This window comes from Balaenoptera borealis, assembly GCF_965194805.1.
Source record: "Balaenoptera borealis genome assembly, chromosome: 12".
NCBI lineage: Eukaryota > Metazoa > Chordata > Mammalia > Artiodactyla > Balaenopteridae > Balaenoptera > Balaenoptera borealis.
The window spans coordinates 70,032,076-70,058,254 of record NC_138869.1 but is presented as its reverse complement, the minus strand read 5'-3'; the positions used below and the strand labels follow the sequence as shown (position 1 = coordinate 70,058,254).

The 26,179-nt window shown below is 44.5% G+C and overlaps 1 protein-coding gene across 15 annotated transcripts in view; it reads right to left on the bottom strand.

Annotated features, from left to right (window-relative positions):
• ANKS1A (ankyrin repeat and sterile alpha motif domain containing 1A) overlaps positions 1 to 26,179 on the bottom strand; it is a 191,712-nt gene that overhangs the window by 37,284 nt on the left and 128,249 nt on the right. For 8 of the 15 annotated variants that reach the window (XM_082345045.1, XM_082345037.1, XM_082345048.1 and 5 more), the window contains one exon: positions 10,693 to 10,770. The exons of the other annotated variants lie outside the window; for them this stretch is intronic. In XM_082345045.1, the coding sequence (XP_082201171.1) occupies positions 10,693 to 10,770 (78 nt within the window). The remainder of the gene's footprint in view (positions 1 to 10,692; positions 10,771 to 26,179) is intronic. 15 annotated transcript variants of the gene reach the window in all.

The following is a 26,179-nucleotide window of genomic DNA, read 5'->3' as shown; positions in this document are numbered from 1 at the left end:
ATTTGAATCCCCTTTATGCTGCCACCTTCCTTCTCAATCCCCCTTTTCCTAAGAGACTGGGAGACCACAGAGCTGTTTTGTTTCAAAAGTCTCTGTCCTTCTGTCTCTGACACAGGCTCAAAGGAAAGCCCAAGCCCAAGCCCGAGGTGTGCTTGCCCCAGGCTATGTTGGCCAAGATTGGAAGCCCGTGACCTCAGTCTAAGTCTCTAACTCCCCTTCTCCCTCCTCATTTTTATCGTTCCCATACCTCTTGAGTGGCTGAGACCAGCCTTGCTCCCCAAAGCATCGCACACCCCACAACTACCTGCTGGCCCTTTCCTTGACCGATGCTCGTGCCCCAGACCTGCCACTTGGCAGAAAGTAGATGAGACCTGCCAAGTGACCTTCTCATTCTAGAACAGCCTACTATACAACCACTCTTTAACTCAAAGCCCCAAGAAACTGCTGAAAGAAGAAAAAAAGTTGGGAGACCTAGATTCCAATTAACTTATTATTGCTGCCACGTAACTCTAGGTTATTCGCCAAGTACTGGCTTTAATAAGTGGGACAAGACTCTAAAAGATTAATGAGGATTATGTATTTGGGTTCTAGTCCAATTTACGCAATCTACTTTCTGTCCAGGAGCAGGCTTATTTGGGTGAGGAGGGTAGGAATGAGGAGGAAGCCACTCAGAAAGGCTGCAGTTCTCTCAAACACTGGGGAACCTGCCTCTTGGTCCTTCTTCAATTTTGCTTTCACCACCACCAATTTCCAAGTAACCTTCCCTTGTTGGTCCTGTTCTTCCACAGCCTGAGTTTCACTACAGTGTGCTGCACTGTTAGTATGGCTATGGATTAAAGTAGCCCAAAGAAAACACTCTAAGCGCCCACTCAGAATTGATTTCCTCAGCAGTGCGGCCAGAGAAAGAAAGGGGTCCTATATCCATTGGCTCCTCAGATTCTGCAGGGGAACACTTGCCTTGTAATATCAGGGGAGACAAATGGAGAATTTTGAGTACGAAATTATATATACTGAAGATGTTAAAAAAAAAATTATATATGCTTGATACAAATACACTACCAGTAACCATCAGATGCCCAGAGACTTCCTGCAGCCTGCCACTCCTAAGTATCTCTGAACTTGTGAAATAGGAAGAAGTTGGATAGATGAAGTTGATAGAGTCCCCTAAATTCATTCTAAAGCACTAGTTAAAATCTTTCAGATAAGCCTTACACAAAAGAGCACATACTGCACTGATTCCAGTATGTGCTCTAGTTTATATAAAGGTCTAGAATAGGCAGAACTAATATCCAGGATTGGGAAAATGTCAGAAGAGTAGTTGCTGGGGGTGGGGAGGGGTAAAGATTGACTGGGAAGGGACACGAGGGAACTTCCTGTGGTGATAGTAATATTCCTGTATCTTGACAGGAATTTGGGTCACACAAACGTATGCATTTATCAAAACTCAGGGAATGGTAGACTCAAGATTTATGCATTTTATTTGTATAAATCCCCACCCCCAAAACTATAAACAAATACCAAACTCTAGGTAATGATATACATGTTAAAATGTTTAGCAATGAAATGTACTGATGTTTGCAAGTTATTTTGAAATGCATCAAAATATAAAATGGATTTTATTTTATATTTTGATGGGATGGATAGATATGAGATAAAGCAAGTACAGCAAAATCTCAATGTAGAATCTAGGCTCTAGGTAGTGAATATATAGGCATTCGCTCACTATTCAAAAGTCTCAAGTTTTCTGTACATTAGACGTTTTTCAGAATAAAATACTGGGACAAAAATCTCTTTTAGGATCAAATCCTTTAGAGAATAATAAATGGTAAGATCAATACTGGTTTGAGCTTCATCATTTGTAATGAACTCTGCTCAACATGCTAATAAGCAGAGACATGCCCAATAGGCAAAGGAAACAAAGAGAAAGGAATGTGGGAAAGCTGACTTCACAATTATTCTGAGTCACGAAGCTTTCAGGGTTAAGAGCTCTCAGCCCCGCTCCTCTGTGGTGTGGCCTTCTCTATTCTGGAACCCAGGCTAACCCCAGTCTTGACAGTCTGAAAACTCAATTATCAAAGTGTTCCCAGGGAGGCACAGGCCCTGGGAAACTGGTTCATATAATCAGACTCAAAGGACACTGATCCCTCTGTGAGTTGCTTTAGCATGACAAGGAGCACGTTAGGACACTTGGCTAGTAGGATACATTTGTATCCTCTACAGCACGGTCCCCAACCTTTTTGGCACCAGGGACTGGTTTTGTGGAAGACAATTTTTCCACGGACTGGGGGTGGGGAGGGGTGGAGGGGGTTCAGGCGGTAATGGGAGCAATGGGGGAGCAGCAGACGAAGCTTCACTCGCTCACCCACGGCTCACCTCCTGCTGTGCGGCCCGGTTCCAAACAGGCCGTGGCCCGGGGGTTAGGGACCCCTGCTCTACAGCCTGAAATCAATAAAATGGGATCAAATCCACCCTCAGAATACTGCAAGGGAAAGGTGTGTGGACCATGACGAGAGCTTATTTAATTATCCCTTGGGACTTCCCTGATGGTCCAGTGGTTAAGAATCCGTCTTGCAGTGCAGGGGACTCCAGTTCGACACCTGGTCGGGGAACTAAGATCCCACATGCTGCAGGGCAACTAAGCCCGCGTGCCTCAATGAGAGAACCCGCGTGCTGCAGCTACAGAGTCCCCACGCCCTGGAGCCCATGCGCCGCGACTAGAGAGAAGCCCACTAGAGAGAAGCCCACTAGAGAGAAGCCTGTGCGCCACCACAAAAGATCCTGCATGCCGCAACTAAGATTCCATGTGCTGCAACTAAGACCCGACGCAGCCAAAGAAAAAAAATTATCCCTTTCCTACTTCAGGAGGTCATCTTTCCGGAAAATCAAGTACAGGTGCTCACAGCAAGGTACCCTTCTCCTTGGAAAGTACTTGGGATCAACACTGTTAAGACTCCAGCCTTCCAGGGCGGACAGGTTCCAGGGCTAAGTTCTCTCAGTCAGGTGCCGTGCACTGAGTACCCCCTGACTGCCCTCCCGGCGATTCAGTTCATCCTCATAACCAGCTGGGGGGCAGGGGGGACTTCCCTGGTGGCGCAGTGGTTAAGAATCTGCCTGCCAATGCAGGGGACACAGGTTCGAGCCCTGGTCGGGGAAGATCCCACATACTGTGGAGCAACTAAGCCCATGTGTCACAACTACTGAGCCTGTACTCTAGAGCCCACGAGCCACAACTACTGAGCCCATGTGCCACAACTACTGAAGCCCGCACGCCTAGAGCCCCTGCTCCACAACAAGAGAAGCCACTGCAATGAGAAGCCCACGCACCGCAACAAAGAGTAGCCCCATGCTCGCGATAACTAGAGAAAGCCCGCGCACAGTAATGAAGACCCGATGCAGCCAAAGATAAATTAAAATAAAAAAAAAAAGTTCCTCCCACTTTAAAGAAGAGGAAACCAAACATGAGAAAAGTTAAATAACTTTTAACTTCAATAACATGATCACAGGAGTAGAAATATGTGGCCAGTGCCTGATTAATTATCTTCCAAATTCAGCTTATTTAGGGCCTAGCTTCTACTCTAGTAAAGCTCAGAGTAGAATTTCAAATATGTGGGACTGAGGACATTGGAAAGGCAGTGTACACTGATGGAAAGAATGAGAACTTTGAAATAAGAAACCTGAGTTCAAAATCCACTTTTAAAAAAGTCCACTTAATTAGCTGTGGAACCTTTGATAAGTCATTTAACATCTCTTTCAATTTCCCTTTCTATAAAATGTGAAAAAATTCCTTACTCATGCAATCATTGCTACAGGCAAATTACTTGACCTGTCTTCTTAAAGCCTCAGTTTCTTCAAAGGCAAAATGAAGACCTCAACACGAGGTTCCTATAAAGATGTGAGACAGCACGTAAGGAGTCTTAGTGAAGTGTTTGGTTCCCAAACAGAACTCTAATGAGGAATTAATTTATTACGACATGAGTTTGAGCAAGCTCTGCACCACCTAAAAGACATGGGCTTCGCTGGATGACATCATCCTAGAAGGAATGACAAGGTTCTTGCTCCCATAAGCACAGATGGAGAGATTTGCTCCTTATCCAACAGCAGTGTCTGTCTGCCCCTGCTCCTGGGAGATTTGAGGCCCTGCCACATCCCGGGGCCCCAGCAGGAGGTACTAAAGTGCCTTCTTAAATTAAGTCCTTAGAAAACAGGGTTGAGCCTAAAAGTCATTTAGTTTTCACTCTGTAACCCACTTGAGCAGATGCAAGCCTTCCTTACACCAAGAAACACCTGCAGCCCTTGTAAAACCACAGAGGCCAGGCAAAGGAGTCTGCACGGTCCCCCTCCACTGCTCATTTCAGCTTATAGAGCTTAGAAGGGGTTTGCCCTCATGATTCACATTCATCTGGTTCCAAAAGAAACAGAATTCTACCCAAAAAACAAGTTAATCAAAACCCAGATTCCTTTTTTTTTTTCTTTTTTTAAAGGACAGACCAGAGGGAAACAGCTTCCTTCTGCCAGAAAATATTTGGAACTTGCTGGGTGAACAATAGCTCACTTCCTGGATGCTCAGCTGGAGGCTGCTTCTCCGTTCAGGACAAAAGTTTCATGTGAGGGAGGTGACGCCTTTCTACAAGGCAGCTCCTCAGCAGGAGCACAGAGAACCCCGGACAATACCGAACAGAGGAGAGGGAGGAGAGGGGAGGGCTAGAAGCCGTGGTGTGGGCACCATCCCCTCACCTCAGAGAAAGCTGGGGAAACAGGCAGAGGCTGTGGAATCCCATCACCCACCCTGCAAGTCTCTTAACAACTCAACTGACGGACCAATTAGCTACTCAGTAACTAGCCCAATGCCAACCATGTTCTCAGCGGGCAGGAGTCTCCCAGGCACACCTGTGGGTCTTCTGCTTCCTCCCACTGAGGGTTCTGCTCATCAAGAACCAGTTGGGATCACTTCCAAAACTGTTTAAGATGGTTGTTATTTGTTGATGGAAACAGAAAATTAAACATTACATAAGCGATGAAATAAGTGCAAAAAGCTGTTTCTGTGGCAACCTGGTAGAGGCTTCGAAGAGACTCAATAACAGGATCATTTTTTAAAAATGTGCCCTTGAATTGTGTTGTTGGAGAAATAAACCATATAAATTTCTAAAAGGATTCTGTGCTCCGTCTGCTTCCCAAGTGGCCAAATTCTTGCTTTACTTTTAAGAAACTCAATCTAGGGGGCTTCCCTGGTGGTGCAGTGGTTGAGAATCCGCCTGCCAACGCAGGGGACACGGGTTCGGGCCCTGGTCTGGGAAGATCCCACATGCCGCGGGGCAACTGGGCCCGTGAGCCACAACTGCGGAGCCTGCGCGTCTGGAGCCTGTGCTCCGCAACAAGAGAGGCCGCGACAGTGAGAGGCCCGCGCACCGCGATGAAGAGTGGCCCCCACTCGCCACAACTAGAGAAAGCCCTTGCACAGAAACGAAGACCCAACACAGCCAAAAATTAATAAATAAAATAAAATAAATTAAAAAGAAAAAACTCAATCTAGAAGTTTAAATCAATCATGTATTATAGATGTGGTTCATGTAATAAACAGGACAGAAAACTCCAAATAAGCAGGTCCACACGGGAAGAAAAAGCCTCAGCTCCACAAAAGACTAGCCTGCTCACCTACGCCTTTGGAGTTCAAGTAAAACGTTTGTATCCTTTTTAAAAATGACTTCCTCCTTTAAAAGAGTTTTGTGATTAACCAAACAACCCTAGTCCTGACTGGCCATGTCGAAAGCCTCCTGGGGGAGCTGGCAGCAGTGTCTGATAAGCTCTCACCTCTGTTATCAATACCCCAAGCTGTGCATGTAGGAATTCTCAAACCACTTTCATTATCTAGTAAGTTTAAACTCCCACAGACACAGAACCCTTCTCTGGCTGCTTTCTCCTAAAGATCCTCTCCGCTGAGGGCTGGAAAACCATCCCAGGTGACTCAAAGCATACTTCCAGCCCTTCCTTCTTCCTCATCGTGGTTCCTGTTTGAACAGTGCCTTATACTTTCACTGATCATCACGGCCATGGTCCAGGGCCAAGCAGCCCAGGCTGCGTGATCGCTCCTGGTTACAGAGCAAAGTCATGGGCTCTTATCTGCTATCACCTCAGAGGCCACCTCTCACTAGTCAAACTTCCAGCTTCCACTCATTGCATCCGTGGTGGTGAACGGGAACCGGCGTCAGCCCACCCAGATCTCCAGCTGGGAGCACAGAGGGGCATTTTATCTAAGACCTCCACCTGGTCCCCTTACCTTTCCTGGCAGACCATAGGGCAGGGAGGCAAAGCAACTAGAGTCCTCCAAGTCTCAGAGGTGTGTTCTAAAGCTCAAGAGCATCCAAGGTCATCCTAAACAAAAAACCTGAGCTAGGAACTAGTCTGTGCCCTGCCCCAACCCCAATCCCAAAAGGCAGTGCAAAAAATTATGGAAATGGCCTCCTTATATCCCCCAAATATAATAATGGAAGATAAGACACATGGAAATACTCCACAGGAGTGGTAGGTACATAGAGGATAATTATTTTCCGGGTGGAAAGCAGAGCTCAGGGGTACGGACAACAGTGAAGTTGAGATGCCTGACCCTGGCTGCAGGCTGATGTGGGGCCCACTGCTCAGCCCACCATTCCCACCGACCCACGTCCCTACTGTTCCCAAGATCCCACGCCTGGGCCTGGCAGGCCTCTGCCTCCTCTGCAGCCCCCAAATCTTCACTCTATAATTCATTCCAGGTCCAGCTCTAGTCACCTGTGCTCTTCCACGCCGTGTGGTCTAATATAAAAAAGTATTCCAAGTCAGAACAAGAAGAAGGCTTTACCCTTGGTTTGTAACTTTGGCAAAATACATTAACCTACCTGAGCCTTGTCTGTAAACGGGGATGAGAACACCTGCTTCGAGGTACAGGATGGGGATTAGACGTGATAACGCAGGGAGAGTGGCCGGCACACAGCAAGTGTTCGATAAGCTCTGGTGCCCTGCCAGCACCCTTTTTGGACTGACTGCATCTGAGGTTTCTGTTTTAGGATCCTTACAGCAGAGGCAGCCTGGCTGTCCTGTACTAACACAAACGCGCCCATGTAAATATGGTCCGAGGACTGTGCCCAGTCCTTTGACAGAAGTGTACCACGCCTCTTCCACTTCTTTTGTGTTTCCCACTGGTGCTCCTAGCAGGTACTGAGCGCTGGGTGGGCTTAGTCAATACCCAGTGGAAAACACACAAAGAGCTTTTAAAGTGGTTACACCTTAACCGATTCTTAGGGAGGAATTTGTTTAGGACATAAATCTTTCTTCCATCTGAGATTTTTCCCGAAGAGGAAATGAGAGGAGGAAAGTGGTGGCTTTCCCAGCAGCTGTGTGGCATCTTTCCTCCTAAAATTCCTCCAACGGCATCCTCACTGCGTCACTAAGTTCCTGACAACATCCTCTTGCATATCAGCCCTGTGCTGACCTCAACCACAAGGAACTGTGTTCTTTCCTCTTAAAAAAAATGAAATATTTCCTAAATTACAAAGAGTATATTTTATAATATTGTAATTTCAACAATAATAAATGACCCATCCACATGCTCACCACCTGGTTCAGGAAATAGAACACGGCCAATACAACACAGCCTTTCCTGGATCAAGGCTCCCCTTCCCTGCCCCTCTGAGGCCACCAGCCTCCTGCATTAAATGCTGTCATCCTCTTGCTTTTCTTTAGAATTTGTCACCCACGTCAGTGCTCCTAAGCAACATGGGTTCCTGTCCCTCTTTCCTGGCCAAGTGGACAGGAGCACAACTCGATGGCCCTGAAGGAACACAAGAGGCTCTGAGCCCAGAGCTCAGGGACAGGGCTCCCTTTGGCTGGTGAGGAAATGGGAGGCCATGGAACAGCCCCAGCATTTGAAGACACAGTACTGGTAGAGGGAGAGCAACAAGCCCTCGCTTCTCATCAGGCTGGCAGGGCGAGGTCACATGCCTTCTGGGACTCCTGAGAAAACCCATTCCCTACATGGGCAGTGGCATGAAACGGCTGTGGGCTAACCACACCAGACAACCAGAAAGAACACAGCCTTTCCCAAACAGTCTCAGTGGGGACCGCCTGCCCTGGGAATGCCCTGGGGACCTGCACTCTTGGGCCTGTTGACAAGGGAGTCTGGCAAGCTGCAATGACAGAGTACATGGACTTTCTCAGGAAGAACATGAAAGGCTGCACATGGGAGAGGAAAGGCAGAAAAGATGGCCACACTGCCCCTCTCCACACTGTGAGATCCTGGCACTGGGAGACCCCTGGGCCACCTACCCTGCCAAGACCGTCTCTCGCCTTGGCCTGCACCAAGATTCCAGAGCGACCACAACCCACCAGTCCCAACTGTTCTGCAAGCATTTACCACAGCCAAGACCGTTCCCCAGGGGCTGTGGGTGCGCCTAGGAGGGAGAGCCCTTCGGAAAAGGAGTGGGAGCTACATACAGCCTCAAGACAACACCGAGAGGGAAAGGTCGGTCAGAGGAGCCAAAGAAAGACTGAGTTTACTCATGTTTGAGTGAGACCCAGGACAACCATTACTTTTAATATTTCTCATAACTTCATAACATCTCTACTGTTGGCTATTTCTCTGTTTCCCGTTTTTGTCTTGTTTGATAAGCAGTAACAATTGAAAAGGGGGCTGCGTGCTGACTTCAGAGGCAGCAAAACTGGGGCAACACTTCCAACTTTGTCCCTTCCTCGCAGAGTTCTGGAATAAGAGGAAAGAAGGGGGAGACAGAGTGGGGAAGGCAGGCTGAGGAGGTGTGCCGGCCCCGGGGGTCTACAGAGAGAAGAAAGGGTGGAGAGGAGGCTTGCTGATGCCCCCAGGAGTCCCAGGCCAAAGGTCAGGGGTCCCAGGTTGGGCTTCTCACCTCAACTGTTAACTGAGGTACAGGAACCTTGTCTTCTAAGATTCTACCTCTTACACAATCAAACACTTGAGCGACAGATGAACTCAGAGAGAGAGTACAAGTTCAGACTGAAGGAGTGTAGTACTCACGGCAACCGTGATCAACAAGAGATTTGTTTTTCTCAAGTATCTTTGAGCTCAGTCTGTGTGTGTGTGTGTGTTTGCACACACATGCATCAGAATCTCAAATATGCTCCTACACTGTTGAAAATAAACAGGATGGCTCTAGTCAAAACTGTGAAGTACGAAACCTCTACCCTCCTTTTTTTCTTTTTATACTTTGCTCCCAGAAGTGAGAATAAGTCCTTGGGCCCTCATCACTGTGTCGATGGCAATGGAGGACAGGAAGGTGGGGGCCACGTGAGGCAGGAAGCCGCAGACTCATCCAGCAGGGACCTTAGAGATGATCCAGGCGAGTCTCTGTTTTGCAGATAAGGAAACTGAGGCTCAGAGACATTCAATAACTTAACCAAGGCAACGAGAGGGGCGATACAGGGCTGACCCTTGCTTCTTGCCTCTCTGCTGAGTCGCCCCACTGATCTGGCAGCTGGGGAAGTGGCAGTATACGGAGCAGCCCTTAGGGAAGCCTCCAGAGGGCTGAACCCTGAAGGAAAAAGACCTGAGGTAAAAATGAGCTTCTCTGCATTCCGGGGCTCTTGCCTCTTTTCGGAAAATGGCTTCTGTGCAGAACACTGTGCTGTTCCACTTCAAGAGGGGACACGGGGCAGAGGTCCCTGAACTTAGCAAATGTGTGGGCCATTTACCCCGCTAACTGGGATGATGGGAATGTTATAAGGTTGCCTTTTCATCGCGACACACAAGGACTTTAAAAATCAACACGATGGAAGCATGAGGGAGATCTTCGTGATGATAGAACAATTCTGCATCTTGACTGTGATGATGGTTACATGAACCTACACGTAATAAAACTGCATAGAATGACAATTTCCCCCCCCCCGTCCCCCGCCAAATGGTGAAATGAGAACAGGGTCTGTGGATTATACCAACGTCAATTTCCTGACTCTGATATTGTGTGAGAGTTATGTAATGCATTATACCATTGGCAGAAACTGGGTGATGGGTACCAAATAAAGGCCCTCTCTGTACCATTTTCTGAACTCCCTATGAATCTATAATTATTTCAAAACAAAGAATATGAAGAAAGAAAATTTTTAAGTTAACATGAAAACTATCCCTTGTTTATAAAAGGACAACTGAAATACAAAAAAAGGATGGACAGGGCTTCCCTGGTGGCGCAGTGGTTGAGAATCTGCCTGCCAATGCAGGGGACACGGGTTCGTGCCCTGGTCTGGGAAGATCCCACATGCCGCGGAGCAACTAAGCCCGTGACCCACAACTGCTGAGCCTGCGCGTCTGGAGCCTGTGCTCCACAACAGGAGAGGCCGCGACAGTGCGAGGCCCGCACACCGCGATGAAGAGTGGCCCCCACTCGCTGCAGCTGGAGAAAGCCCTCGCACAGAAACGAAGACCCAACACACCCAAAAATAAATAAAAATAAATAAATTTTAAAAAAATGTTTAAAAAAAAAAAAAAAAGGATGGACATATTTAGAATAAAGGCGGTTGGCAACCAAATACCATCAGCACCGCCATGACACTCCTCATTGTCCCTAATTTTCTCCTTTTATCGTGATTCAGTCAAAATTGTGTTGAGGACTAACTATCTTAGTAAGAATGCAAAATTCCAGTCCTCCATCCTCACCAGCCTGGCAAGCAAACTCACTGTGCCAACAGACCCACCTGAAGGGATGCCTGGCATACAGCCCCCTTTCTTCCCAGCCCGGTTGGCTTCGGACAGTTCTCTGCAGCCCGGAGAGACTAGAACACAAAAGTGGGACAGGATGGGAGTGCTGTTTGAGGCCTAGGGGAAAGGGCACATAGGGGTTGCTGGCAAGAAATTGAAGTTTCTCTTCTTCTCCTCTTACCAGTGCCCAGAACCCTCTGCTTTTCCTCTTCTCCTCTACCAGAGCAAAGAGACTCAATGCCAGCCATTTACAATCCCAGGTTTTTTTGATTTACTGCCCCCTGCCCTCTTTCTGGCTCAGACTCTGAGATCCAGGGTCTATTCTCACAGCACCCTCTCCTTTCCTGCTGCCACCACCCCTGGCAGCTGCTTTCAGAGCCCTGAGGACTTGCCTAGCACATCCCCTTAAGCACCCGGACCCCAGGAGCACTTATCTGTCCTGATAAGTGCCAAAAGGGATGGGGTGGGGGGGTGGGGGGGGAGGGTGCTCCTCAAAGACTCCCGGGGGTGGGGGAGGTTAGCCGCCAAGAAAGCAGGGGAAGCCTCAGCCTTGGGGACACTGACAGGGTGGTGTCGGCATTCATCATTTCTGAGCCCAACAAGCCCACAGTTTCCAAGTGCAAACACCTGCAGCTCGCTGAGGGCTCTTTCGGGCCCCCAGAGCCCTTAGGCCTGGATCCCAGGTGGACTGGAGTGGGGGGGAGTCAATGTCCCGCCCCACCTTCCTGCTAAGGGAGCAGCTTTCACCGGACTGACTGGCTCCCTCCACCCCAGGTCCCTGGCAGGTCTGAGCCCAGGTCCAGAGCGGTGACCCCTCGTTAACAAACCCTTTACTGGTTCCCTTTCCTTCTCACTCCCTCACTCCCCAAGGAGTGCTTCCTGGGATCCCCTCCCAGATAAACTATTTGCATCTAGATACTGCTTTGGGGGGAACTCAACCTAAGATAGATGGTCACAGGGAATCCCAACAGTGGGGAAATTGGGACCGAATTTCCACCATGAATGAACGTATCTCTGTGGGAGTCTGAAAGATGTACATCAACCTAAGGAGGGAAACTGCCAACAGCGTGGCCACTATCAGATACTAGAAAGCTAATAAGGGGGCGAAAAAAGAACGATTAAAACTTGATTTGCCTGGGTAATACTCATTATAGCCATTTATATGAACTGCTTTTCATTTGCCTAATTACCACTAGCACAATAATTACCACAGATATATTAAATGTGTCAGATAAAACTTGTATTACATTTGGTTTCTAGTGTTATGCAGCCCTACACTTAGCTTTTGTATGTTCATAACTGCGTGCTCCGTTGCACTGTCTGTTCACAACTGGAGAAAACACGCCTGAGGCTTACCTCCTAAAGCAGAGGCTGTCAAACTTCAGCGTGCATGGAATCACCCGGAGAGCAGAGTCTCTAACAACCTTGGTTGCTGGGCTCTCCGCAGAGCGTCTAATTCAGTAGGCCTGGGGAGGAGCCGAGAATTTGAATTCTAGCAAGTTCCCAGGTGAAGCTGCCGCTGCTGCTCTGTCATCAAGCTTTGAGACCCACTGCTTTAAAGTGCCATAATGAAGGAGAGAACAAAGGTCAAACTACAAGGCCAAACTTTCCAGTTTGCAACATGAAAGGCTGACAGTCTCTTTCAAGAAAATAGGTGGAATCTTCTAACCGTCTAGATCAGTCACTCAAGCCAAATCAGATTTGGTATGCTGGTACCTTTACCAAAAAGGGTAAAATTAACTGTTACTCAAACAAGTCCCAGGAGATCTGGGTTTGCTCCTTTGTTCAACCAGTGCCGAGTGCCCCCTCTGTGCCGAAGATGTTGCTAAGCAACAGAGGTTTGGGCACTGTCAAAGGTCTCATGAGACTCTGGGTAGGTCACATCCTCTATGGGCCTCAGTTTACTAAGTCTAAAGGAGATAACTCATAATTAGGGAAACTTCCAGATCTGACATTTTACAATGAATCAAAGCAGTATTGTGGCTCAAAGCAAAAATATTCTGCCCGGCTGTGTGGGTAGCATGATGAGAAATATAGGTAAGATCGTAACTGTTCCAACAGGCCGACTGTGACAGGGCAGGTGAAGCCCTGGTCAGTCCAATTTGAGTCAACGAATGACCCCAATTAAAGGTGTTGCCAAGGTAGGTCAGTACTATGCCCAATTCCAACCAAAGAATGTAAAAGCACCCAGCGTGAAATCCATGTTCATAATTGGTACTCCCCTGATACATTATGACATTTAGTCACTCCAACTGCTGAAGGGAAAACCAGAGCCACTCACTAGAATTAAGGATGCTATGATAACCTCCTCAACTGGGGTTTTAAATGAGCCTTGTGCTAACAGCTTTCCTGCTTTGAATGCAAAGCAGGATGCCAGTGTAGAGAGGCGGGGCAGCCACCTGTGAAGGGCAGCCACTGATGCCACCACTCTATTTCTGAGAGGCCTGGCTTCTGAACGAATCTCCTGATGTGTCCCAGGCAAAGCACTGACTTTCCAGATTCCACGGGGAACCTGCAGGAAACATTCTTGTTTTATTCTACTTTACGGATAGAGAAACCCAGAGATGACCACAATTTGTTCAAAATCACCAACAAATCAACTGTGGAACTGAGGAGAGGAGTGAGGCCAACCCAGGTTAGCAACATCCAATCAGCACGCGGCTAAGTGTGAGGGTGAAAAGAACTCAGTTAAAACACTCATCTGCCCTAAGACCCACATGACAACGTGGCATTAAGGTTAAACAGGCAGAAACGGAGTCCAGCAATGGCAGTATCGAGGAGGGGCACCACAGGGCAGGGGCACACTTATCCCCGCCAAGCCAACCCAGAGAAAAATACAATTCTTTCATGTATAAACAACTAACATTTTCTTAGTCTCACATAAGGTATAAACAAAAGCATATTCAGGAAACTATTTTTGTTGAACACACAAAACAAGCAAAAACACTGAAGCACATCATTAAGACAAGCCCCAAGCCCCTACTTTCAATCAGACTGCTGCCCCGAAACCCTCCTTATACAGAATTCAGGAGCCACAGACTCCCTTCACAGAAGCTCCCAGAGACAAGCAACAATGTCTTTTATCTGTGCCCCCGGCACTCAGCCCCTAGCACAGTGCCTGACACAGAGCTGGCACCTAATAAATACCTGCTGATAAAGTGGACGGTCTCAGCCCGCCTGGACAGGCACTGACAGTGCGGCCAAGAAGAGGGCTCCAGGGAGGCCAGCCAGTGCCTCTGCACCTGTTACTCATGGCGAGACGGTTCCTAAGCCAATGTGTGCCACCTACTCACAGGCTAATGAGTCCCATAGGCTTAGGATCACCCGTGTAAAGTGAGCTGTCTCCTTGATCTGCCCTAATATACAACCTTTAAGTGTCTGCATCTGCATTTCATCTCATTGTGCCGGGATTTAGGAACAAGGCTGTGCTTTGCCTATTTAGTCCTGCTGTGATTTCACAGGTGTCAATCATACTCTCAGCCCAGGCTTCCTTTCTTCAGACATGGAGCCCTTACCTGTGGAGAGCTAACTGCCTCTAACCAAGCTCGCCTCGGATTTATGATGCTGCATTTCCTTTCGTAGCTCAAAACTGAGAAAATATAGACACGATTACCATGTTACATAAAATTGAGCAAATAATGCGATGATATTGGCCTGAGTAATGCTAAGCATACAAAGGCTTGGAAATGTATTTTAATTAATACAAATAGGAAGCATTTGTCTAAACAATCAAGTAAAGGGCAAAGCCACAAACTTGGTAGCGGTACACCATGCTCCCCAAATGTAGCATTTTCCACAAGCCGGGTTGGGACCAGTAAATGCAGCTTTGTGGAATGACTGTGGGTGTTCCCACCAGTGATGACTTCAAATAAAGCACTCAGCAGAGCTCTCTCCCAGGAACGGGGCCTGAACAGGCTGCAACATCCAACCTGTTCAAGTCCATCTGGGCAGGCGAACCCCTTCCAGAGCACTGAGGGACGTTACTGCATCTGTACATGAGGACCAGTAGAAGCTTTCTTCCCTGAGATCAGCCTCTGTTCCCATCCTCAAGGGTCCAGAAGATTTGACATTGAAATCTCTGTCGGTGGTGAAACAAATGCATCCATCACTAAGCTCTGGCCTTGTATACTGGCAGTTCTCAAATGGTTGCCTGGGATGAAAAAAGGCCGAATCTAATTGAACCTGTAGGAGGAATTTAGCACAGAGAAACAGCATTATCTGAGCTGGAGCACGGCCAGACCTCTGGGTTAATAACCCAACAGGGGAAACTCATCAAGGACCTTCACTCTGGATCAGCAGCAATATTTCTGATTTTTAAAAAACGGGCTTTGGAAAATTTCCTTTTTCGACAAATCAATTCCACCAGCACCATATATGTCAGAGATGCTAACTCTTCGCTCTATCAAATAAGTGCCTGTGAAACCTGTAAATGGCTTTAAACACACGGACCCAGCTGAGGAGGGTTCGTTGAGTTCTGCATTCACTTCACCACAGCAAGTCCTCCTGGAGACCTACAGGGACAGATGGAACTACCTGGGCAGGAGCTGATACTTTAACTGAAATATTCCGTGTTTGGTTCTTTTCTCCTTTCAATCTAATTTAAAAGATTAGGGGCCAAAAACTGGCCAATGCTATTTCTGGCCTTGACTTAAATATATGATACTTGAAAGCAGAAAGAGTTGTAACATCCACTGTGACATTTGCAAGGAGGGCTTTTATTTTCAACATTCTTTATAAATGTTAACTATTTTATGTATGGGGGAAGGGGCAAGCAGGAAACAGAGTTACCTTAAAACTTATACTGGCATTTAAATGTAAAATTCAACACTCCCTCTTCAAATTAGAATGTTTTCGCAAAACATTTTTTGGCTTAAAAAAAATTGGGGTGGGGGGAGCTAATCTATCAAATTGAGTGAGAAATCCGTAAAACATTGGCAGTAAACCCTTTCTGAAATCCATAAATTTCTATGTGCCCATCTGTGAAGCAAATTATTCTGCATATTCTCCAGAATCCCTCATTTGTGGTATAAAAGGGCTACTACTTATTACTAGAGAATGAAAAAGTAAATAAAATTCAAGATTTAAGGGTGAGTTGGAGAAGGACTTAGTTATTCTATCTTCCTCTGGAAGAAAAAGAAAGTTATCTATGCCCAAGCCTGGCAAGGTCCTCAGCCACCCAAACCTGAGCCCTTTGGAGTGACCACAACATTTTAAGGACAGAGGACCTCCGACATCCTTCCGAGGTCCTTAATCACTGACATGTTTCTAAGTGTCTCTTTTGGGCTGGGAAGCCTATGGGCTTGTAAAAATGAACTGTGATTACTATCCTTGAAACGTCTCTAATCTGGTTAGGGGGACAGGCCATGCACAAAAAGACAAGATCAGCAATGCCCGAAGTGCCAAATTAGTGCCTGAGGAGAGACTGCCAAATGAAAAGCCTCTGCAATCTCAGGCTGTGAGTGGGCAGGTTCTGTGGCCGACAGAGACTTGCCCTCCTCCTCTCCCTGACTGGGCCCTGGTCCTCACGACTCTTGTCAGGCTAATGCCGTTGATCTAAACTGAGGCACCCCGCCCCCGCCCCTCCCACCTCTCACAGCACTTTGTTCTTTTTCTTCAAGAGCGCTTATCTTTGTTTGCGACAATATATTTTTTTTGTTTGTACTTGTTTAATATGTCTTTCCCTTTTGACCGTAAGTCCCTCAAAAGCTGGGTAAGTGTCTATTCTGTTTACTATTTCACTTCTGTATGCCCAGCACCTACAACAATGAGCACACAGTAGGCTCTCAATAACTGTGTTGAATGAATGAATGAGCAAGCCTTTAAAGAAGGGCAGCATTTCAACAAGAAGAAATGGAGAAAGCCGTTCCAACAGGGACAAAGGTATAAACCAAAGTGTAGAGGAAAAGAGTGGGTAAAGGAATTGACAGGAACCAGATAAATAGAGTACAAGATGAGAGAGAAAGCCACGTATAGAAGCTGGAATCGCGTCATTCTCTGGAGAACCATGAATCCACCAGGCCAGGGAATTTGGACTTTGTACTGTAGCAGTAGGGCACCAGGGAAGGTTTTCAGTCAGGGGAGATAACACAAAATATTTAGGAACATGACAAGGCAGCCACACGTGTGATGGCCTAGAGGAGAAGCCCAGAGGCAAGCAGAATACTGAGGAGGTGGGTGTCGAGGTGACACCAGGAAGGCAAGTGGGAATGGAGAGGAAGGGGAGAGATTCTGGGAGGAAACCTTGGTGACTGACACAGGATGGGGAGAAGAGGGAGCGTTCAGAGTGAAGCACATAAGAGGGCTTGGGACATCCTTTACAGGGCCAGGTGTGGGGATCACTTATACCACACAGACTTTCCCACTTCTCATCTTTCTATTGATTTCAAAAGGAAAATTGGTATTTAAAAAAAAAGCATCTTTACCTACAAATTAAGACCATGGTGGGTTCTACAGCTGCTAAACACTACCTGAGAAGCCCTCACGGACCAGGCAAGACGATCACGCTGTCAGGTGGTGAGCAGGTATAGTCACTCTTCCATGATGGGGTACAGAGACCTATGCTGATTTTGCCAAAAAGCACAACGGGGGAGAGGCTGAGCTCTGTCTCCCAGGCAGGAAACACAGGAAGAAGCTTCACAAGGCAACAAGCAGCCCCCAGTCACTTCACAGAGCAGCTTTCTGTACAACCCCCTCAGGGGGAAGTGGGGGCTCTGAAAGGGTCACACACACTGTCCCTTGATTTGGGATCACTGAGAAATTGGTCTCCGTAATTTTTCAGGAGAGTAGGAGGCATGTCAAACTCCTTGGTGAAGCATTACTGGGTGGCATGTGACAAGAAAACCTCATCAGAATATATATTGCAATCTGTGATGATGTCATACGACTCCAAGAGGACCTGAGGACCTCAATGCAGCCAGAGAACAGAAGCGGTGTGAGAACAAGCCATCTGAGCAGAGGGGGAAGGAGCTGGGTTAGCTGGCAAAGAAATGAGAAGGTTTGAGGGTGGGAGGACATAACTGCAGCCTTAAATATCTGAAGAACTGTTAAGCAGGACAGTGTGCATGGTCCAGAAGGTAGAACCAGAACTGATGGGGTGGAAGTCACAGATTTTAGCTGGAAACAAGAAAGGAATGTCCACAATTTCACACAAGTGATGGCGGATGGCAGACGGGGTCACTTGGGGCTTCCGAGCAAAAGCCTGACGATCACTTCAGGGAACACAGAAGTGACTTTGTTCATAACGCAGTTGGACTACCTGGTAACTCAGACTCCTTCTGATTTCTTGATTTGAGAATTTGCTAGAAATCGCCCTATCACCCTGCGAGTCACAAAAGAAAACATCTTACAGTCTTCCCTCCGGGACATCAGTAGAGGGAGGAAATGCTTTGAACCTTAAAAGTGAAAAAGGGGGCTTCCCTGGTGGCGCAATGGTTGAGAATCTGCCTGCTAATGCAGGGGACATGGGTTCGAGCCCTGGTCTGGGAAGATCCCACATGCCGCGGAGCAACTGGGCCCGTGGGCCACAACTACTGAGCCTGCGCGTCTGGAGCCTGTGCTCCGCAACAAGAGAGGCCACGATAGTGAGAGGCCCGCGCACCGCAATGAAGAGTGGCCCCCGCTTGCTGCAACTAGAGGAAGCCCTCGCACAGAAACGAAGACCCAACACAGCCAAATAAATAAATAAATAAATAAATAATAATTAAAGGTGCTAATAATTTAAAAAAAAAAAAGTGAAAGGAAAACTCATGCTTTTTCCCAGGAATCCCCTCTTCCAAGTTACTTTCCTTCATATACCTAGACAAAACTTCTTTCTGGAGTTGGGGAGAAAAGTAAAATAGTACTGCAATAAATTGGGGTGAAACAAGAGGAATTGAAAAGTAACTGCTAATTAATGCCAAAACAAAAATTCAGCTCACCTATGTGCTAACTACAAGCTCATTAAGACTTAGAAGCTCCAACTGGCTTCCCTCATTTAACAACTCCAACATCTTAAACAAGTCATTTCAGCTTGCAGACTTTAGTCTCCTCACTTGGAAAACTAAATCAAATAGTGGGCAAGATCAAATAGCTGCTATAAAAATCAACAGGATGTTTGGTCTTGACAACGATTTTTTGGATTTGACACCAAAAGCAAAGGCAACAAAAGCAAAAATAAACAAACTAAAAAGCTTCTGCACAGCAAAGGAAACCAGTAACAAAATGAAAAGGTAACTAATGGAATGGGAGAGAATATTTGCAAACCACATACCCAATAAGGGGCTAATATCCAAGATATACAGGAATTCAACTCAATAGCAAAAAAAACCAAGTAACTCAATTTAAAAATGGGCAAAGGACCTAAACAGACATTTTCCTAAAGAAGACATACAAATGGCCAACAGGTACATGAAAAGGTGCTCAACATCATTAAGCAACAGAGAAATGCAAATCAAAACCCCAGTGAGATATCACCTCACACCTGTTAGAATGGCTGTTATCAAAAAGACAAAAGTGTTGGTGAGGATGCAGAGAAAGGGAACCCTTGTACACTGTTGGTGGGAACGTAAACCAGTACTGTCACTGTGGAAAACCATATGGAGGTTCCTCAAGAAACTAAAAACAGAACTACCATATGATCCAGCAATTCTACTTCTGCGTTTATACTCAAAGGAAATGAAATCACTATCTCAAAGAGATATATCTGTGCTCCCATGTTCATAGCAGCACTGTTTACGATAGCCAAGGTATGGAAACAACCCAAGAGTCTGGTGACAGATGAATGAATAAAGAAAATGTGGAATATTACTTTTATAAAAAAAATTATGTTATAAATTATAATATTACACACACAACGGAATATTAATCAGCCTTAAAAAAGAAGGAAATCCTGTCATTTGAAACCACATGGATGAACCTGGAGTATATTTTGCTAAGTGAAATAAGCCAAGACAGAGAAAGAGAAATACCCCATGATATCACTTATGTGTAGAAACTTAAAAAAAAGTCAAACTCATAGAACCAGGGGAAATAGGGGAAGGCTGGTAAAACGGTACAAACTTTCAGTGATAAGATAAATAAGGTCTGAGGATCTAATGTATAACATAGTGACTGACTATAGCTGATAATACTGTGTTTATCATATAATAAAAATTTGCTAATAGAGTAGAATGTCAATATTCGCACCAAAAGAAAAAAGTAAATACGTGAGGTGACAGACGTACTAATTAACGCAATGTGGGGAATACTTTCACAATGTATATGTATATTAAATCATCACGTTGTATACTTTAAATACCTTACAATTCTATTTTACCTCAATAAAGCTGGGAAAAAGTCAACGGATTGCATTACTCCCTATATAAAAATAAATTCCAGAAGAAACAAAGATTTAAACCTAAAAAATGAAATGATAAAAGTACTAGAAGAAAATAAGAAAATGCCGCTTTTTTCCCCTGGTATTCTTATAATAAGGAAGATCTTTTTAAATAGGACACAAAATCCTGGTTTAAAAAAAGTCATTAAAGGAAGAGGAACCAAGATGGCGGAGTAGAAGGACGTGCTCTCATTCCCTCTTGCGAGAACACCAGAATCACAACTAGATGCTGGACAATCATTGACAAGAAGACACTGGAACTCACCAAAAAAGATACCCCACATCCAAAGACAAAGGAGAAGCCACAATGAGACGGTAGGAGGGGCGCAATCACAGTAAAATCAAATTCCATAACTGGTGTGCGGGTGACTCACAGACTGGCAAACACTTATACCACAGAAGTCCACCCACTGGAGTGAAGGTTCTGAGCCCCATGTCAGGCTTCCCAACCTGGGGGTCCAACAACAGGAGGAGGAATTCCTAGGGAATCAGACCTTGAAGCCTAGTGGGAATTGATTGTAGGACTTCGACAGGACTGGGGGAAACAGAGACCCCACTCTTGGAGGGCACACACAAAGTAGTACGCGCATCGGGACCCAGGGGAAGGAGCAGTGACCGCAGGGGAGAGGGAACCAGACCTACCTGCTAGTGTCGGAGGGTCTCCTGCAGAGGTGGGGGGTGGCTCTGTTTCAGTGTGGGGACAAGGACACTGGTAGCAGAAGTTCTGGGAAATACTCCTTGGCGTGAGCCCTCCCAGAGTCCGCCATTAGCCCCACCAAAGAGTCCGGGTAGGCTCCAGTGTTGGGTTGCCTCAGGCCAAGCAACCAACAGGGAGGGAACCCAGACTCACCCATCAGCAGACAAGCAGATTAAAGTTTTACTGAGCTCTGCCCACCAGAGCAACAGTCAGCTCAGCTCTACCCACCACCAGTCCCTCCCATCAAGCCTCTTAGATAGCCTCATCCACCAGAGGGCAGACAGCAGAAGCAAGAAGGACTACAATCCTGCAGCCTGTGAACAAAAACCATATTCACAGAAAGATATACAAGATGAAAAGGCAGAGGGCTATATACCAGATGAAGGAACAAGATAAAACCCCAGAAAAACAACTAAATGAAGTGGAGATAGGCAACCTTCCAGCAAAAGAATTCAGAATAATGATAGTGAAGATGATCCAGGACCTCGGAAAAAGAATGGAGGCAAAGATCAAGAAGATGCAAGAAATGTTTAACAAAGACCTAAAAGAATTAAAGAACAAACAGAGATGAACAATACAATAACTGAAATGAAAAATACACTAGAAGGAATCAATAGCAGAATAACTGAGGCAAAAGAACGGATAAGTGACCTGAAAGACAGAATGGTGGAATTCACTGCTGCAGAACAGACTAAAGAAAAAAGAATGAAAAGAAATGAAGACAGCCTAAGAGACCTCTGGGACAACATTAAACACAACAACATTCGCATTATAGGGGTCCCAGAAGGAGAAGAGAGAGAGAAAGGACCAGAGAAAATATTTGAAGAGATTATAGTCGAACACTTCCCTAACATGGGAAAGGAAATAGCCACCCAAGTCCAGGAAGCGCAGAGAGTCCCATACAGAATAAACCCAAGGAGAAACACGTCGAGACACATAGTAATCAAAGTGGCAAAAATTAAAGACAAAGAAAAATTATTGAAAGCAGCAAGGGAAAAACGACAAATAACATACAAGGGAACTCCCATAAGGTTAACAGCTGATTTCTCAGCAGAAACTCTGCAAGCCAGAAGGGAGTGGCATGATATACTTAAAGTGATGAAAGGGAAGAACCTACAACCAAGATTACTCTACCCAGCAAGGATCTCATTTAGATTTGATGGAGAAATCAAAAGCTTTACAGACAAGCAAAAGCTAAGAGAATTCAGCACCACCAAACCAGCTCTACAACAAATGCTAAAGGAACTTCTCTAAGTGGGAAACACAAGGGAAGAAAAGGACCTACAAAAACAAACCCAAAACAATTAAGAAAATGGTCATAGGAACATACATATCGATAATTACCTTAAACGTGAATGGATTAAATGCCCCAACCAAAAGACATAGACTGGCTGAATGGATACAAAAACAAGACCCATATATATGCTGTCTACAAGAGACCCACTTTAGACCTAGGGACACATACAGACTGAAAGTGAGGGGATGGAAAAAGATATTCCATGCAAATGGAAATCAAAAGAAAGCTGGAGTAGCTATACTCATATCAGATAAAATAAACTTTAAAATAAAGAATGTTATAAGACACAAGGAAGGACACTACATAATGATCCAGGGATCAATCCAAGAAGAAGATAGAACAATTATAAATATATATGCACCCAACATAGGAGCACCTCAATACATAAGGCAACTGCTAACAGCTATAAAAGAGGAAATCGACAGTAACACAGTAATAGTGGGGGACTTTAACACCTCACTTACACCAATGGACAGATCATCCAAAATGAAAATAAATAAGGAAACAGAAGCTTTAAATGACACAATAGACCAGATAGATTTAATTGATATTTATAGGACATTCCATCCAAAAACAGCAGATTACACTTTCTTCTCAAGTGTGCACAGAACATTCTCCAGGATAGATCACACCTTGGGTCACAAATCAAGCCTCAGTAAATTTAAGAAAATTGAAATCATATCAAGCATCTTTTCTGACCACAACGCTATGCGATTAGAAATGAATTACAGGGAGAAAAACGTAAAAAACACAAACACATGGAGGCTAAACAATACGTCACTAAATAACCAAGAGATATACATTCCTTCCTTTCAAAGAGGAAACCAAAAACTACCTAGAGACAAATGACAATGAAAACACGACGACCCAAAACCTATGAGATGCAGCAAAAGCAGTTCTAAGAGGGAAGTTTATAGCTATACAAGCCTATCTAAAGAAACAAGAAAAATCTCAAGTAAACAATCTAACCTTACACCTAAAGAAACTAGAGAAAGAAGAACAAACAAAACCCAAAGTTAGCAGAAGGAAAGAAATCATAAAGATCAGAGCAGAAATAAATGAAATAGAAACAAAGAAAACAATAGCAAAGATCAATAAAACTAAAAGCTGGTTCTTTGAGAAGATAAACAAAATGATAAACCATTAGCCAGACTGATTAAGAAAAAGAGGGAGAGGACTCAAATCAATAAAATTAGAAATGAAAAAGGAGAAGTTACAACAGACACCGCAGAAATACAAAGCATCCTAGGAGACTACTACAAGCAACTCTATGCCAATAAAATGGACAACTTGGAAGAAATGGACAAATTCTTAGAAAGGTATAACCTTCCAAGATTGAACCAGGAAGAAACAGAAAATATGAACAGACCAATCACAAGTAATGAAATTGAAACTGTGATTAAAAATCTTCCAACAAACAGAAGTCCAGGACCAGATGGCTTCACAGGTGAATTCTATCAAACGTTTAGAGAAGAGCTAACACCCATCCTTCTCAAACTCTTCCAAAAAACTGCAGACGAAGGAACATTCCCAAACTCATTCTGTGAGGCCACCATCACCCTGATACCAAAACCAGACAAAGATACTACAAAAAAAGAAAATTACAGACCAATATCACTGATGAATACAGATGCAAAAATCCTCAACAAAATACTAGCAAACAGAATCCAAGAACACATTAAAAGGATCATACACCATGATCAAGTGGGATTTATCCCTGGGATGCAAGGATTCTTCAATACACACAAATCAATCAATGTGATACACCATATTAACAAATTGAAGAATAAAAACCATATGATCATCTCAATAGATGCAGAAAAAGCTTTTGACAAAATTCAACACCCATTTATGATAAAAACTCTCCAGAAGGTGGGCATAGAGGGACCCTACCTCAACATAATAAAGGCCATATACGACAAACCCACAGCAAACATCATTCTCAATGGTGAAAAACTGAAAGCATTTTCTCTAAGATCAGGAATGAGACAAGGATGTCCACTGTCACCACTATTATTCAACAGAGTTTTGGAAGTCCTAGCCACGGCAATCAGAGAAGAAAAAGAAATAAAAGGAATACAAATTGGAAAAGAGCAAGTAAAACTGTCACTGTTTGCAGATGACATGATACTATACACAGAGAATCCTAAAGATGCCACCAGAAAACTACTAGAGCTAATCAATGAATTTGGTAAAGTTGCAGGATACAAAATTAATGCACAGAAATCTCTTGCATTCCTATACACTAATGATGAAAAATCTGAAGGAGAAATTATGGAAACACTCTCATTTACCATCGCAACAAAAAGAATAAAATACCTAGGAATAAACCTACCTAGGGAGACAAAAGACCTGTATGCAGAAAACTATAAGACACTGATGAAAGAAATTAAAGATGATACCAACAGATGGAGAGATATACCATGTTCTTGGATTGGAAGAATCAATATTGTGAAAATGACTATACTACCCAAAGCAATCTACAGATTCAATGCAATCCTTATCAAATTACCAATAGCATTTTTTACGGAACTAGAACAAATCATCTTAAAATTTGTATGGAGACACAAAAGACCTCGAGTAGCCAAAGCAGTCTTGAGGGAAAAAAACGGAGCTGGAGGAATCAGACTCCCTGACTTCAGACTATACTACAAAGCTACAGTAATCAAGACAATATGGTACTGGCACAAAAACAGAAACATAGATCGATGGAACAAGATAGAAACCCCAGAGATAAACCCACACACCTATGGTCAATTAATCTATGACAAAGGAGGCGAAGATATACAATGGAGAAAAGACAGTCTCTTCAATAAGTGGTGCTGGGAAAACTGGACAGCTACATGTAAAAGAATGAAATTAGAACACTCCCTAACACCATACACAAAAATAAACTCAAAATAGATTCAAGACCTAAATGTAAGACTGGACACTATAAAACTCTTAGAGGAAAACATAGGAAGAACACTCTTTGACATAAATCACAGCAAGACCTTTTTTGATCCACCTCCTAGAGTAATGGAAATAAAAACAAAAATAAACAAATGGGACCTAATGAAACTTAAAAGCTTTTGCACAGCAAAGGAAACCATAAACAAGATGAAAAGACAACCCTCAGAATGGGAGAAAATATTTGCAAATGAATCAACAGACAAAGGATTAATCTCCAAAATATATAAACAGCTCATGCAGCTCAATATTAAAGAAACAAACAACCCAATCCAAAAAGGGGCAGAAGACCTAAATAGACATTTCTCCAAAGGAGACATACAGATGGCCAAGAAGCACATGAAAAGCTGCTCGACATCACTAATTATTAGAGAAATGCAAATCAAAACTACAGTGAGGTATCACCTCATACCAGTTAGAATGGGCATCATCAGAAAATCTACAAACAACAAATGCTGGAGAGGGTGTGGAGAAAAGGGAACCCTCTTGCACTGTTGGTGGGAATGTAAATTGATACAGCCACTATGGAGAACATATGGAGGTTCCTTAAAAAACTAAAAATAGAATTACCATATGATGCAGCAATCCCACTACTGGGCATATACCCAGAGAAAACCATAATTCAAAAAGACACATGCCCCGCAATGTTCATTGCAGCACTATTTACAATAGCCAGGTCATGGAAGCAATCTAAATGCCCATCGACAGACAAATGGATAAATTAGTTGTGGTACATATATACGATGGAATATTACTCAGCCATAAAAAGGAATGAAATTGAGTCATTTGTTGAGACTTGGATGGATCTAGAGACTGTCATAGAGAGTGAAGTAAGTCAGAAAGAGAAAAACAAATATCGTATATTAACGCATGTATGTGGAACCTAGGAAAATGGTACAGATGAGCCAGTTTGCAGGGCAGAAGTTGAGACACAGATGTAGAGAACAGACGTATGGACACCAAGAGGGGAAAACCGCGGTGGGGTGGGGATGGTGGTGTGCTGAATTGGGCGATTGGGATTGATATGTATACACTGATGTGTATAAAATTGATGACTAATAAGAACCTGCAGTATAAACAAACAAACAAAAAAAACAACTAATACTAAACTTTCTTTGGGTTATTTGTATGGAAATATGTTAATATAAATGTTTCAGACATTACATGAAATTTCTAAAAATCTTATAT